This window comes from Manacus candei, unplaced genomic scaffold, assembly GCF_025592945.1.
Source record: "Manacus candei isolate 608988 ecotype Guabito, Panama unplaced genomic scaffold, ASM2559294v1 h1tg000034l, whole genome shotgun sequence".
In the NCBI taxonomy this organism is placed as follows: Eukaryota; Metazoa; Chordata; class Aves; order Passeriformes; family Pipridae; genus Manacus; species Manacus candei.
In genome coordinates, this window is record NW_026138082.1 from 14514567 (window position 1) to 14530510 (window position 15944).

The window sequence follows — 15944 nt, forward strand, 5'->3', positions numbered from 1 at the left end:
CAAATTGATATGTACATCTTATTTTAAAAAGTATTTGTGTGATCTTTCATTCACACACTAAATCAATGAAAAAATTAACTAATCATGTTTTGCAAGAATCTAACTCCATTGGTAAGTGTATCCCTCATTGTATAGACAGAGAAACTGGCAGAAAGAAATTAAAGGCCACAAAGAATGGGGAAGCTAATGTTAGCATTAAAATTCTACAATAAATAAGAACTATGAGTCCCTAATCTGCCTAGTGCCTCTCCCAGCCTTCTCTGGCTACATTTTTCATTTTATGGAGCCTTAGAAAAGGTGATAAAATAATAAACATTTTCATGAAAACCAAGCACAGTCCTTCCTGGATGACTTTGCTGGAGAATCACATTTACAGGGCTCCATTCTAGTGAGTAGACAGCTACTTTCATGCCATGACAAACACTATCATGTGCCACACTGCCACAGAAACCCTGGAGTGTCAAGTCTGAAAAATTGCTTCTCATTTTGCTCTAAAGCAACCAAAATAGATCAATATCCTCTCATCCAGCATCTTGTAGTATTCCACATGGTCAAATAGCCAATAAAGAAAAAAAGCTAAGTGTATGCATTTGACATTAACTAAGTTAGCTAAAACTTGGGATTTTCCTCATCTGGGAATCTATGATTTAAAAAGTGATGCACACAATAGTTTGGCAAGTCAGTGGAATGCCATATCAGCATTGCACACGATATATTATCTGTATTTTATTTTTATAATCATTAATGGACAACTGGCAATTTACAGTATCTGATGCATTATTTTAGACAGAATTAAGTCTTTATATTCTTGATATGAAAAGGTTTAATGCAAACACATGAAACAAGAAACAAAAGACTGTAATATTAGAAAGGCACCAACTCTCTCTCTCAAGGCCTTCAGGTACTAATTAAAAAGCAGCTACTTTGAAACTTCTGCTTAAGGTAGATGTTTCAAATAATATCAGATTATCAACTGCTGAATTGCTATTTTCATCTATTATGTATTATCTGACATTTCCTGAAATCATGTGATATCAAAGTGGAAAATGTTTTAATATTTCCCTTTAAAATAGAATTTTGATTTTACTTTGATGAAGGAAACATCAGTGAATTTGAAAAGGTTTTACAGGCTGTTAATATGAAATATTTAATTACAAAAGTCACTAAGTAATTGTCTGAGAAATTTCAAACACATTGTCTTAATCTTACACCAACAAACATAGATTTCTAGGTCTATGTGATTATCCCTCTGGAATGCACTGTAACAATTACCCAAAACCAGACTAGAAGACACACTGTTGCAATGCAGTGAAAGTAGAGTCACTTGTGTGATAAATTATTCCTCAAACATAACAAAAGCATCTATGCTTTCACATTCTCCATTCACCTTGACTCTTGCAAAACTTAAGTTCTTTTTTCTGGAACCCTTAGGGGTTACAGATAGCCAAAGGAATCAATTAACCAGGTTTTGAGTACAACATTGTCCACTCATGCTGCAATGATTACTGACACCCACATGAGCAGCAGTTTAAGACAGTTTCAGAAAACTCAAAAAATAATGTTGCAACTACAAGATAATATTGCAAGAATTCAGTGTAATCAAAAATAATTCCCTCAAACCCCAAAATCTCTTCATTACACTCACTTATCCCTCTACCTTAAACTAAAAAATGTTTTTGTAGTTATGAACCAAATGTAACAGAGGAAATGAGTTTAACCAAGTTAATTACATTAACTAAATCAAATTAGATGATATTTTGAGTTGTTCTGTCAGAAAATGTTGACAGTGTAATCTTTTCCACATACACACACACACACACACACACACTCACTACCTTGTATTTACTGGATGGGAAACATGTAAACAAGATTTGACATCCACCTTCCATGACAAAACTAGTTTTCATCTTGAAACTTTCCCATTCTGAATGGATGCCTCAAACTGACTTCATATGAACATGCATCTCTGTGTGAATGGAAATTTACTTGTAAAAGTTTCAGTCAATTACTGTATTTCTGAGAGTAACTTAGTTACTTTCTGACTAATTTGCTCCTCAAATTACTTTCCTTTAGCTCAATGAGAAGTTCTAGTGCTTCCATGACATAGACCAAGGCATGCACAATTCTGAAGAGAGGTTGCTTGGTACCAGGGAAACGTCCTATATATGCCTCGTGAAATCCCCCTCAAATCCAAGGAAGTTACAAGCCTTGGAAAAACTCAGTCTGAACTGACTGCAACGATTCATAGTAGACTAAGTATTACCTTCGAAAAGCATGAGGGGGCTGAGAGCAGGTTATACCTCAGGATGGACTGGGGACATTCCCCTGACAGCTGCTTGAACTTGTTCACCACATGTGCAGGGGCAGTGACACAGCTTCCAACGGGCAGCAGGGACCGACTCTCACATCCTTAGTTTCAAGACAATTTAAGACCAGAGGAGATCGTGAGGTACTTCAAGATCCTCCATTTTAGAGACAGCTAAGCCTAAAAACTAGTATGTAGCTCAAACACAAACACCTCCTCCTAAAATGACATCCAGTTTTGACCTGAAACACAGGACAAGGAGGCTCTGCCACTCTCTTCACTGTTTCAAATGTGTGAACAGGTGCTTTTCCTTTTTTATTTTTTTTTTTATTTGGATCTCTCTGTAGTCTCTGGGTTTTATTATGCTGCCTTCTGCTAGATTTGGGATCCTGCTAATACCTGGGGGTTTTTTTCCCTGTGAAAATAGCTCTATGTTATAAAATCAGCTTCCAGTCCTCTTTTCGATAAGCTGAAAAAAAGTTGAACTGTAAGTCTGTCATCTGAGTGAACAAATGCTCCAGCTCAAATGATTTGTGGTTTCTTCAACAGCCCTGTCAGGTTTCTCAATGTATTTTCTAAAGTTTTCAGGTTAAAACCACACCTAACATTCTGCCATCAATTTGAGATGTTTCTAAAATTAAAATAAACTTCCTACCCTTCTATTTATTTCCACTCTACCCATCCTAGATGAAATAAGGTCTAAATGCTCTAACACTGGACCAGAAGCTCCTTTTGAGCTGCCTGTCCATTACAATCCTTAAAATCTATTTCCAAGTCACTTTGCCTAGGGCACAGTCTCCTCCTCTGTTTGTGACTTGTGTTCCCAATTTCTACCTGGAAACTGTGTGTTTGCTTAGATGTAAAAAAAGCAAAACAAAACAAACTCTCTTGCCCAAAAAAACCACTTTCCCCAAAATCTCCATTCGGATGAGAAATAAATCACACACAACATCCTTGTATTCATGGCTCTTCCCCCCAATACACACAGCACTCTGTATTTACAGCAAATTTGTATTAGCATTTATGATATATTCAAAGCTGCTGGGGAAAAAAACTATTATATTTGGCTTAGTATAAAAATATGCTCATTAGAAATGCTACACTCAACCACAAACCTTCAGTAATAATTCTTTTTATATGTTAGTTAACTAACATACCAATCCATTTAACGAATACTTCCTTGAGACTGCATAATGCTAATTTCCTAGGAAGAACAGCATTTTCAAAACTCAACTCCTCCTACAAAATCAGGGTGATTGGAGAATTAATTTCATTTCCATTCTTTAGTCATCTGCATGTATGAATCCAGAACCAGCTCCTCTATTACCCTTTCTGGACTAAAATCTTACCAACATCCGCAGTTATACCAGTCATCATGTGTATGTGCGAATTTTACTTGTTTATTTTTTAATACTGGCATACAGAGGCATCCTTCTAGTGATGTGGACTTGCTCTTGGACTCCAACGTTTATCCAAAATAAAAAGGTAGTCAGAGATCTCACCCTAGTTTTCCAGGACTCAGTGATACAAAATATATTTGCAGGCTACTTTTAACATATGCTAACTATTAACAGACTGAAAATTATTTCACTACCCTTTAGTGAAACAGTATTCCACTCTGCTGCACCTAGAACACATATTTTTTGCAAAACCTTTTCCTTTTTCCACATCATTATTTAAAGTTCATCCACCTCCAAGTAGGAATAAACCAATAACATTCAGATAATATAAACCATATCAAAACTGACATTTTACTTAACAAGTCTTTTATCTGAGAGACATATTTTCCCATTATCTTTATTTTATAATTTTCCTGCACTTCATAACTAGTTGCCATTCATTCCATATTATTTGATTCTGTCTCAACAGTGACACAGGAAATACTTTTCCTATCTTCCTCCTCAAAGAGTCCTTCTTTTTTGTTGTTATCATTTACACTTCCCTCTCCAGTTAGTCATACTTCCCTTTTGCTTTTAAAAACTACTCTTCCTGAACAATCAAATATGTAACTTCACTGTTTGGAAGTATCTTTTGGTTTCAAGGAATGTTAGAAAATTAAGGAGAAGATTGTTGCTGCACAACACAAATTTCTAGATGAATTCATCAATTTAAGTTTCCATAAAGCTGTTCCAACCAAATGACCTTGTACTGGATGTATTGCATTTTATGCTAGAAAATTATCATTTGCAATTTTTGGGATAATTCCATTTCACCTTCTTCTGTTCTTCATCTACAGCATAAGATTCCCATACAATGGTGTATTTTTATGCTTTTTATAACCACATGCTCAAGAAGCAATCCACCTCATTCTCCATTTGCAAGAGATCCCTAGGAGTACTACCCTCTTGGGTTTGTTAATTAGCAGACTGATTGATATGTATTCAAGAACCTTGTATTAATTAACTTTAAGGCAGGTACCAGTATCTTTAATGTTGCACATTGTCTTCCACCTGTTTCAGCCACTCTGTTCTTAAGTAGGCTGTAAGCACTGATTGCACATTATTATTTTATGAATTGTCCCATAAGGTTTCAATAATATCAGTTATATCTCATTTTTCCCCATTAATGAGAATTTACCATTTATCATGCTTGTCACCAGGTCTTACAACTGATATAAAACCAACTGCAAATCTTGTTTTCAGTTCTGTCATAATTTTAACTTTATAGTAACTTTAAATGTCATTTATCTACCTAGGAGGCTTTGCTTGGGCTGAGCCCAGGGTGGGCTAAGCTCCACCCTGGTTGCTACAGGCTCCAGCTAGGACCCTCATGTCTCTTTATACAATCTGCCTTCCCATGGGACTTTGTCCCCATGCCCTGCACAAAGAAACCTGCAGATTCACTCCACGCAAATCCAACAAATTCCCTTCCAATACTTTCTTTTGTGGATCTTGCTTTTCATTACCTCTTTTTCAGCCTCCTACTTTCCTTTTTCTTAATAGTAGCACTTAGGATGCCTGTCAACTTACCCACCATTTGGCTTCAACAAGAAGGAGCAAATACCTTGTAGCTATGTCCCTTACAGATTTGTGCTTTATACTTCCACAAATCATTCCCACTTCCCATTCCAGCTTATTGGAATATATATGAATGACTTTATACTTCCTGTTGTGTGGAATGTCTCCTGGCTTTGGGGTATTTTTTGCTATAAACCACTGGGGTACTCTTCTGGATCCTACCTATGTCTTCTGTGACATGAGTGGGAGCAATTCTGATGGTTTAAAAAAGACACATGTCTAAGTTTTTCCATCAAAAAGTTAAAGACATCACAAAAAAAAGGAACATGGTTTCATGGTTTGACAGCTGAATTCTGATTTTTTCTTTTGTCTTTTAGGAGATTTTAAGGGCAAACAGAGCAATGGGGCAGGCAAGATCCTAAATGCAGCTTATACCAAGGGGAATTTTCTACTGTTGCTATGAATCACTACAAAAGTTATGATCATGAAAAAAATCATACTGGAGGCAACTCAAGCCTCCAAATTTAATGCACTATTCCAAGTTCATGACTATACTTCTCTACCTATAAAGGGAGCACAGTGACACCCCTTACAAACATACTAATGTAATATTTATGAAGGTACATCAGTGAACTGAAGAGAAAAATCATGGTACAATAAATAATTGTATGTAACAATTAAAAGTAGAAAAAAATGGAGGCATATACAAAGAAAATAAGCGATGACTGAGGAAGCTGTTAAAGAAAAACATTTATTGTCTGCCATGTTGCCTTAGTTATATAAGCATGTGGTTGCACTGCTAGAGACTACCATAACACATATGCAGAAGGCATTTAAATCAAGACAGCATGACTTCCTAAGTCCTGGGTAATCAATGTAAGCACAGTGCTGTTAAACAGCGTTTAATATTTCATAAGGATTCTCTTTACTTGTTCTGAGTGCAAACCAAGCCCCTCAGCTCCATTACGCCAAGAAGACCTGAACTCCACGTAATACTTGAAGAGGATCAGAACCTTCAGACCCAAAGTAGTGGCCATTCACATGTGACCTATCAGAGCACTTCTACTTAGAAGCAACCTACCATCCCATTTAAGTACATAAGGCATTTACTGGACTAAAGGATTTTAAAGGCACCTGCTGACAGCATCACTTCCAGATATTTTAAGAGGCACAAGGAAGAAAAAGTCTCACAACTTCTAGTGAAAAGTAAGCTGTTCTACCCATGACATACCTCCATTCTTACAAATGGCTAACTGGTTTTGTCTGAAACTGAAAACCAACAGTCTAAAACCTACAGTCTGAAACTTAACCAGTGAAATTTCCATCCAAATAGTTATCAACTTGGTAGCTACAAGGAAGTGAAAGCACAATGTTATCACCAAAAGACTAGTCAGCATCCTGAATCAAAAGTGCCATCAGCCCAGTTTAGGGTTGTGATCATTTAACAATAACTTTATACATCAGTAGAGAGGTCACTAAGTACAGTGCAACTCCTGGGGAACTGTCTTCCAACCCACTGGGGGTCATATACAAACAAAGCTTTCCAGGGATCACATCCCACATGTTTAAGTAGAGAATTTGGCAATATTTACCAAAATCTGGCATATTTTGAGAAGTCCTGGGACTGAACAGCCCTTGTACACATAGTTCAAACTAAGGCATGCAACAACAGTGTTACTGTAGTGGTACCAGGATCACTATTCATTTGCTTGAGCATCAACTTAAACTCCAGATTTTAAAAACAGCATTTGAATGCTATTTACATACTGGTATGTTATGACCACTAATATACCAACAACAGTGATGTTAGTCCAGGTAAATATTGCAGTAGGATTTTTGAAGACAATCTGTGATACACCTAAGAGTGAATTTACTGTATCATCAAAAAGAATATTATTATTGTTCTTTTGCCAAGGGTGCAGGTTTTTTTCCTGTTAAATTAAAAATCTTTTTGTCAAGTTAAAAAAAAGTGTTTTTAATTTAGTTCAACTTGGGAAAATAGTGAGTTTGTGTGTTTTGGATTCTTTTTTCTTTTTTTTTCTTTTTTTCTTTTAAACTGTGAAAAGTCTGAGCATTAACTGATCTAGATTGGACTGGGTACTTACTCTGTCGCATAGCTCTTCAAACGTGAAGTCTGCAATGGTTCCACACGCTTTATTCAGCCTCAGCTCTCTGCCTTGCACTTTTAGAATCCTTGGTCTAGTTACTATGGGAACATGAACAAAGACTCAATCTTCTCTGGATAATTACTATAAAATTCATCTCTTACAGATAGGAAATGCATAGCTTCATGAATAATAGCACATGATTCAACACATAAATTAGACAAAATGCTGATACAATGACTGCCACTTGAGTGTGGCATCAACCCATATACAGCAATGGAACTTATTAATTGGTCAGTGGAGATTGGGCATTGTGTTCTAAATGTATTCTCTTTCAAGAGAAATTAACTTACGTACAATCATTTTGTTTCTGAGCCAGCTCATCAAACAACTTATCCATGACAGCCTCCACATCAGCTTCACTTGTGCTACAGTGAAAAGAATAATAGAATATGAAATTAATAACACTTGAAGCCAACATCAAACAGCTGCCTGAGCCTGCTTAGCTTTTTGCCCATAAAAAAAGGGAACAGGATGTTATGCTCTAAATACAAACATTACATTTAGAATACACTTAAAAGTAGAGAATATTAACTCTCAGGTAGATGATTCTGCCTTATTTGCATACACTGAAAGACTTCTGTGTTCAAGCTGTTTCCAGTAATGAGGCAATACAGACAGAGCAGATCCATTAACACTATGTGTACACAATGAGAAAAAAGGCTTCTGGCTCTATCTTGCATGCAAAATAAGAGCAAATAGACAAGGCAAGGCAGTCAAGCACCCAAAGAAGTATTCTTTGAAATTCCTGAGAGGGGACTTTGTGAAATTAAATGCTGAAGCACCTTCTTCTTTTTTTGGGAGGGGTTGGTGTCAAGGTCAAGTCAACTGATTGTATTGATCTAACAATTTGCAAAATTAAACTGTGAAATTAAAAATACCAGTATAATTTCTGCAATAGTAATTTTATCAGTTCCCCCCCCAAACTCTGTCCCCAAGACAGAGGGTGAAAATGCAAAATACCTGTGCTGAGAGCTGAAGTTTATATTCATCTTCTGGTTGACACAAGAATTATAACTCAGTCCAATCAGAGAATTTTTTTTATCACTGAATGGGTTAGAGGGCAAATCTTTCCATGTTTCATTCTTAGAGATGGATAGATACAGCCAGATAGATCATATTTCTAGCTAAGAATAGTAAATTAATGCTACTGTAGACAAAAAACTAAAACTAGGATATATAATGCTTCATTGACATTTGTACTGTCTCTTTTGGTGTGGAAGGTCTATTGCTTCATACAGTTCTAGACACCCTCTATATGAAAAATGAAGATCAGTGAGTGACACAATTACTCTCCTTATTAGGCCTTAAGCACCTTAAAAATACTAACAGCAGAACTGAAATACTTTTTAGCTCAAGCTTAACAATAACAAGCCTTGTAGATACAAAGAATCTGAGGGAAAAGAAAACCCACAAACTTCTGTAAATGCAGAACACTTTGAAAAACCGTTTCTGACTAGCAGATGATATCAAATTCTACAAGTTTCTCTCAACATTGATATTTGCAGGCTGCTTTCCTCTGACAAAATGACAAATGAAAATGAACAGACAAAACCAGAAAAAAGACCATAGAAGGGAAGAAAGAGTGTATATATCTGTATCAGAGAGTATGTCCATATGCATGCATATCATAATCAAAAAGTTCGATGGAAAGGCTACAACAAGAAAGAGCTGAATATGATGCCAAGGTGGAGTGTTGCACCTAATTGCCAAGAAAGTTTGTTTTGAAAACAGACACCCGAGACTGAGATCAATGAAGTTGCTTTGATCAGGCATCTTGTAATGGTGTTACACTGATGGCTCTCAGATGAGTATGAAACAGCTTTAAGCAACTCTCAGTTGCACACTTTAAATGAAGACAAGACTACGCAAAATATGAAGCATCAAGAGGATTCTTAACAAAATGTGACAATAATACTATGGCCCTTAATAGAGGAATGAAAACATGTTAGACAAGAACAACTTCTTTTGGGGACAAGACTGCTAACTAAATTTCAAAGATCTGTAGCAAAATACTGCGTAGTACCTAATTTTAAAACAAAGCTAGTTCTGCAGTGTTGAAAGCTCCAGTGAACAAGTCTGAATAGAAGAATGAATGAGATTCCCTCAGAAAAAGAAAGGATGATGAAACAAGTATCTTATTCCATTGGCAGCTACAGGATTTTTTAAATTATTTTTTCCCCTCAGTGCTCCCTAATGATTTACACATCAAATTCTGAAGGTAACCCACATCCTTTCAATAAGAGAATACAAGACAGACATCTCCAATCTCTGCCATTCACTTGATCACAAGTTTTACAGTAGATCACCATGAAACATATTTCAGCTGGGTACTAGTCCTGCGACTTGTTTGTATTTCTTCTCCACTGAGAGCTGCTGCCACAGGCCTGTTACCTGCTAGAAACCACCAGTGTGCTCTTGCTTTCTTCTGAGCATGGACATTGAGAAAAGAATACAGCAGGTGCTCTCCACAATTGTCAGACAAAGTCACAGAGTGCAGCAGGCACAGGAAGCAGTGCCATGAGCAGGGATGGTGGCAATCGGAACAAGAGCCACGATGAGCATATCAGTGATATCAGAGCTATCAGTGGCGGCTTCAAAAAGTACCTCTAAAGCAGACACGGCAAAGCTTAGAGAAAGCGGAGCCAGACAAGAATATGGAACAAGAGCTACTTTTCTTGAGTTCATACAGTCACAATTTGTTTGAGGATACAGAACCTGCACTGGACCTGTTTTCCATACATAAAATTCTGTCATTTCCTTCCAAAAGCAGAAAGAGTTACCTGTCGTAACTCTTCTAAGCATTATTCCTCCTTCCTACAACAACTATGATATCTAACTTTATAATAAAGTGACATGGACATACTTGGTCTCAAATGCCTATCACAGTGATAAAAATACCACATGGAAGCATGGAAGCATGCTCAATATTATACGCTGGGTTGAAAGCTAGAATAGTTATAAATCTCATACTAAGCTATTGTTGTTTGCTTTGTTCAGGTTGTCACTGATTGAATAATACTACAAGAGCAAATACAAGACAGAAAAACGTTTGTATTGCAAAGGTTTCAAGGTATTTTTTTTTAAAAAGAGAGAATGTTCCTATTAGGCAGATTTATGCTGCAACCATAAGCATAACTGTGAATATCTTTTAAAAATTATTTATTTGCAAATATAAAGAGCTAAAGAAATTTTGTCATGACAAACAGAAACAATCTGTCAAAACAGGAGGGTGTTGGGATTTTTCATCGACAGCACTCGAAACACCCAAAATTAAATGAATCCTTGTCACTGGATTTCTATAAATACTTAATTACTTAAATACAATAAGGATGTTCTTCTATTATAAGAGAATTGTGCAATCTCTCACAAGAGGATATTCATTACTTTCTAACCATCTGTCACTTCAGTTCTCCAAACACCACACCTCCCCAAAAAATCTAATTAGTTTTTATTCAGTCACACATTATAAATGATGCTAGTGTGGATACTGAAAATATAGTTTAATGAAGTTAATATCAAGGCATAATGGAAGGCGGTTTGCTGAACAAAATGGACCAGAAGGCAAAAAAAGGAAAAGTCACACCCTGCTAATTCTACTATACATTTTTCATTTCCCATTGATTAGGAAATTGTTGGCTAATAAGAAAGAAAAAGAGAGCAAATACAATATCATAGATAAACTTACAGGTAGTAAAGTTTTCCAGCAGTTGGAAGCACTCGTTTCCTGTAGTCTATTCCAGAATCAAGCTGGACTGTGTTGCAGTATTTCTACAGAGACCAAGAAAAAAAAAAAAGAATAGCTTTCCTCAAGCCAAAGCTGTATTTACTATTGTCTGTGTTAGAGAGGACACACTGCTGTGATAAACCAACAGCATAAATATAATTCGTGAAACTGAAATTCAAGATCACAAAATTGAAGTCTCCTTTGCAATTATCAAAGCAAAGAAATAACCTGGAAATCGTTCACATATTCAAAACAAAAAAGTAACTATTTTCACAAGTCCATCAGCTAGAAGATTTATATAGATTAGAAGCACATGAAATGCAGGTGAATATTATTTGTTCTCTCTGGATATTGCTTTGTTGGGGGAGTGTGCAAAAATAATTATTTCCACATTAAAGTATATACATTTAGAAATACAAAATTAGTAGCATTAGGAGTTTAACAGACTACAAACAAATTCTAGCAACAAATGAAACTACTTCTATTTTATAAGCTAAAAATAATTTTATCTTTTCCTCTTACTAATAAGATTAAAAATTTTGCAAGTCAGACATCAAATATATGAACCACACCAGTCTGGCTGCAAAATGGACCAAAGCATAAAGGGGAATAAACAAAGTTCTATATCAAAAAGATTTTGCTTCATTTTTGCAATATCTGCATTGACTCAGAAAAGCATCTCTTTTGTTCCCCTTTAAGCCACCTGTAAGATTACAAGTGTGATACGGATCTCTTAAGTAGTCACAATTAATTGCTTCTGTTAGAAAACTCAAACCCAGCTGTAGCAAAGGGTGCTTTTTTTGATTCAAGTCCTGAGGCTGAGAGCAAAATTCTCACTAATATCAGCGGGATCAAGATTTTACACCCTCTAGCAAAGGGAATAACTCTGCTTATCTGTTATGCCTACTGCCGACATACACAACTTCTGTGTGTTATATAGCTAGAAGCAAAAGAAGCTACAGAAGAAAGGGAGGAAAAGTTTAAATGTTTTAGAAAAAGATAACTCTATCAAAAATTCAATCAAAGCAATTAATTTTTTTAATGTAATTCAACACCATTAAAAGTCTTTGGATTGCTAGAATGCACTAAATCACTCTGCTTCTTTGCTGCACTATGAACTATTAGTTTATCTTTAATGACCTTGTTAAGCATTTCATATTCTGTGTGTCAAACTTTTCAAAGCCTCCTTGAGGCCATTCAAATAACAAAATTGGAAATGTCAAACCTCATTTATAGCAACTACATTGCAGGGAAAAAAATTTAGAAGAACTATCATCAGTGATTTAAGGAACAATGGTCCTTTTGAAGAAATGCGTTGCATAGGACATTGCAGGAGTGACTGTGATGACGCACTGCACTAATTTTTTGCCCTTGGCTATTACTGAAGGCTCTGTACCGATTTGAAACCTCTGCCTTCTTCACACAGACATACAGATGAAGAAAGAAGGTGAAAAAAAATCATTCTGAAAGCACAGAATCCCAGGAAAATCCACGTATCTTTAATTCCAGTAAGTGAAAAAGCCATGCTAATCAAATCGTTATCTTGGACTAAGGCTACTGCAAACACAATAGCGTTGGTGCTACAATATTATTATAATCTATTCCCTTTCTTTTTGTGAGAGCTCACAAAGAAGGAGAATAACAGAGCAGAAGAAAAAAGTTTCAGAGGCATGTAATAATATGCACAAGGGAGGGAGGATGTTTAAGCTTTTCTTCACCATCAGTCTGGCAGCCAAGGCTAAAAGGAAGATTACTGAAATTTCACAGCAAAGCTAGTGCACTTTGCTTTTCTTTGCCAGTATCTTTCCACCTAATGTTTTATTTTTCCAGAGTAGAAGATTAGCTTAAGTACTATTTTCTTTATGCTATAGGGGAAAAAAATGCAGATTACTACTACAGCTTTGGGGACTCTGAGATTACTTAGATTAACTTTAGATACTCGGATATTTAGTAATGCTGTTTATAATTCTGGGGGTTTTCTCCTGGAGATGAGATCGGCAATCTTGTGTGAATTCGGCCTCATCTCTTTGGCCTTCAAGATGGATTTACAAACTCTACTGCTCCCTCAGTGTGTTGTGTTGCATACAGTGAAGAGCAAACACAGAACTACATATAGTTTAGAGTATTCCATGGTTATGGTAGGATTGAAAGAAATAAAAATTACACCTGAACACTGTAGCTCATGTAAATTTGTTGCCCTGATATTTACACTGGTGTGTGTGGTTCAACTGCTAATGACTGCTGAGTGGAGCAGGAGTTCTGTGCACTCAAATACAGACTGGTACTGGGCTATATTATGCAGGTCATTGCAACTTGATGAAATAGAAATCAACACTTGGTGCTACAGTATTTTAGTCCACCTGTGTTCCACTTACAAACTTGTCACTCCTTAAATTCACAGACAGCCTTCTATGACTCCATGATTTAACATTACAGTGAATGAGTTTTGGAGTTAAGAACTGTAGATGTAAATACTACCAATACAGCTACAAAGAAGATGCATTTTTTCTGTCTTCCTTCTCTTTCTCTTCAAAGTAATTAGTATTATCACTATTCAAGAAAAATCACTATCATTAGTGACACTAGTCAAGAAGAGCTTGTCTGTTCGAAAGCTTATTTATGTTTTTTGGCCTTTTTTAAGCTACAGACAGTTGCCTAACTGAAAGATATTTCTCTTCCCTATAAATCTTGCTTGTTTGTCTGCACTGATGCACTACTATTGATTCTAATATGGTATTACATTATATAGTTTATTTCAAAAATATCTGCTAGATATTCTAGGCTATAGGACCTTTCAGCCAGAAGTGCAATAGCAGAATCTTGATCAGAGATCTATAAAATAAAGTTAATACAGTCCCACTGATTTTTTGCTTCCTTAGGAGGCAAAAGTTAACTGAACCAAACATAAACAGAATGGAAAACCAGAATCCTGAGGTACAGCAGTTTGTGTAATACACAATATAGACATAGAAGCAGGGGGCAGCTAACAGGAACAGTGAAATACTTAGTCCTTTTTAAAACATTTGGGATTTTATTCTCCCACTCCTTAAATGTTCCTAATTAATTTATGGTTTTGTCCTCTCCAGGCTGATGCTCGGTTCAGGAAGGTACTGCAGCCATTTAGAGACCATATTCTAAATAAAAATGAAACAGCCACAAGAATCTCCTAAGCCTTCTACATGTTCATGTAAGTATTTACTAATGCTTGTCGTTAAGTAGTTGCACTGAAACACTTCAAAGCTCACCCACACCTATTCTTTTAGACATTGTATAAATATACATAAAAGGAACAGCTCCTGCTATTAAACCTAAACATCATAATCTGCATCGCAATATGCTCTCAGAAAACAATGCTTTAAAACATGAATCCCGCTGTTAAATTATAAGCTTTGCAGGGTAGGAACAACCTTCTGTTATATGAATATATGACAAATAGAGATCCATAGGTGCTAATGCAAAATAATGTAACAAAAAAAAAAATTACACAGAAGTGGGCAATGCTATTTACACAAATTGAGCTATACATAGTAGAGGAGAGAAAAGTTGTGACAGCAGTAGCAGTAAACTGAAGGGCAGTAATGGGAGGACTGCTTACACTGCCAGATGATAACAACACCATCTCTCCTCTAAGTTAAGAATGTACCACTGCAGATAATTCTAAAGGAGGATTCAGCACATGGTCACCTTTACTCAGAGTCAGAAAGATCACAAAGAAGCTTTGTGAAGAGCAGAGATCCAAAAATTTTTCCTTTAGAGTTTTCCTTTGTAGACAACAGTACCGACAATGGTTTTCTGTTTCTGCACACATTCACTTATCTGCTTCACAGGAAGGCAGAGGACATTGTACATTATTCATTTAAGATACAAGCTTTCAGTGTTAAAAAGACAGCACATAATCAGAATGTATAACAGAAGAAAATAAGACACATGAAAATATTGTATTCGTCCAAGCTAAACACTTAAAATCCTAGATTTACAAAAAGGAAAACCAGATACATGGTTGCACAGCGTGGAAAAAGAAATCCTGCTCACAAGTGTAAGAATGCTGAACATCAGAGAGTATGCCTATGTGATTATCCCTGTGCATTGTCTTTCCCCTTCACAGGTGTTAACAATATTATTCTCCTGCATCACAGAACTAAACAGTCAATATTACAGTTTAAAAATCTGCAAGTTTAGGGAGGAGGGGAAAGGTAGGCTTCTCTACTTTTTGTCCTTCTTCTTCTTCTTACAGTAAGGGGAAAAAACCCCATACAATACTACATATAGAAGTTCTAGTTTCTCTCTTATCTTTGGACTACCTCATCCAGCACTGGACTGATTAAATCCTACGGATGTGATTGCATCCTCACACTCACTAATCACCATGGAATCCTAATCAACAGCCACAGAACTAACTGGAGTGCTCAGATTGTTAGCACTTAATTGTCAAACCCACGACTGTAACCATTGGTTTCCATTTCTTAAGATGGAGTTTTAAAATTTCAAATTTCCTTTACTTGGGTTAAACTTCTTTTGAAATAAATACTTATTATTGAAGCTACAGTGAGTCCAGTAGAACCATCCATAGTTTCCAAAAGATTTTCTGTTCTACTGAGATATTTAAAAGTCTGACTTACTCTATTCAAATGCATAAAATTAATTAGTCATACAATTTATTTTGAAGTCATTTATGTATTTATGGATACAAAGAACAAATACAATTACATAATTGAAAATGCTATTAGTAAGTTAAAAATACAGTGTGAGCATGCACTCATTTCCACTGAAGTGCCATAAAAACTTTGTAC

The 15944-nt window shown here is 36.0% G+C and overlaps 1 protein-coding gene across 3 annotated transcripts in view; it reads right to left on the reverse strand.

The window, feature by feature from the left end:
* The window catches only part of AFG1L (AFG1 like ATPase), a 63953-nt gene that overhangs the window by 14420 nt on the left and 33589 nt on the right, over window positions 1-15944 (reverse strand). For all 3 annotated transcript variants that reach the window (XM_051792409.1, XM_051792407.1, XM_051792410.1), the window contains 3 exons: window positions 11116-11198; window positions 7725-7795; window positions 7368-7468 (listed from right to left, as the gene is read on the reverse strand). In XM_051792409.1, coding sequence (XP_051648369.1) covers window positions 7368-7468; window positions 7725-7795; window positions 11116-11198 — 255 coding nt within the window. The remainder of the gene's footprint in view (window positions 1-7367; window positions 7469-7724; window positions 7796-11115; window positions 11199-15944) is intronic.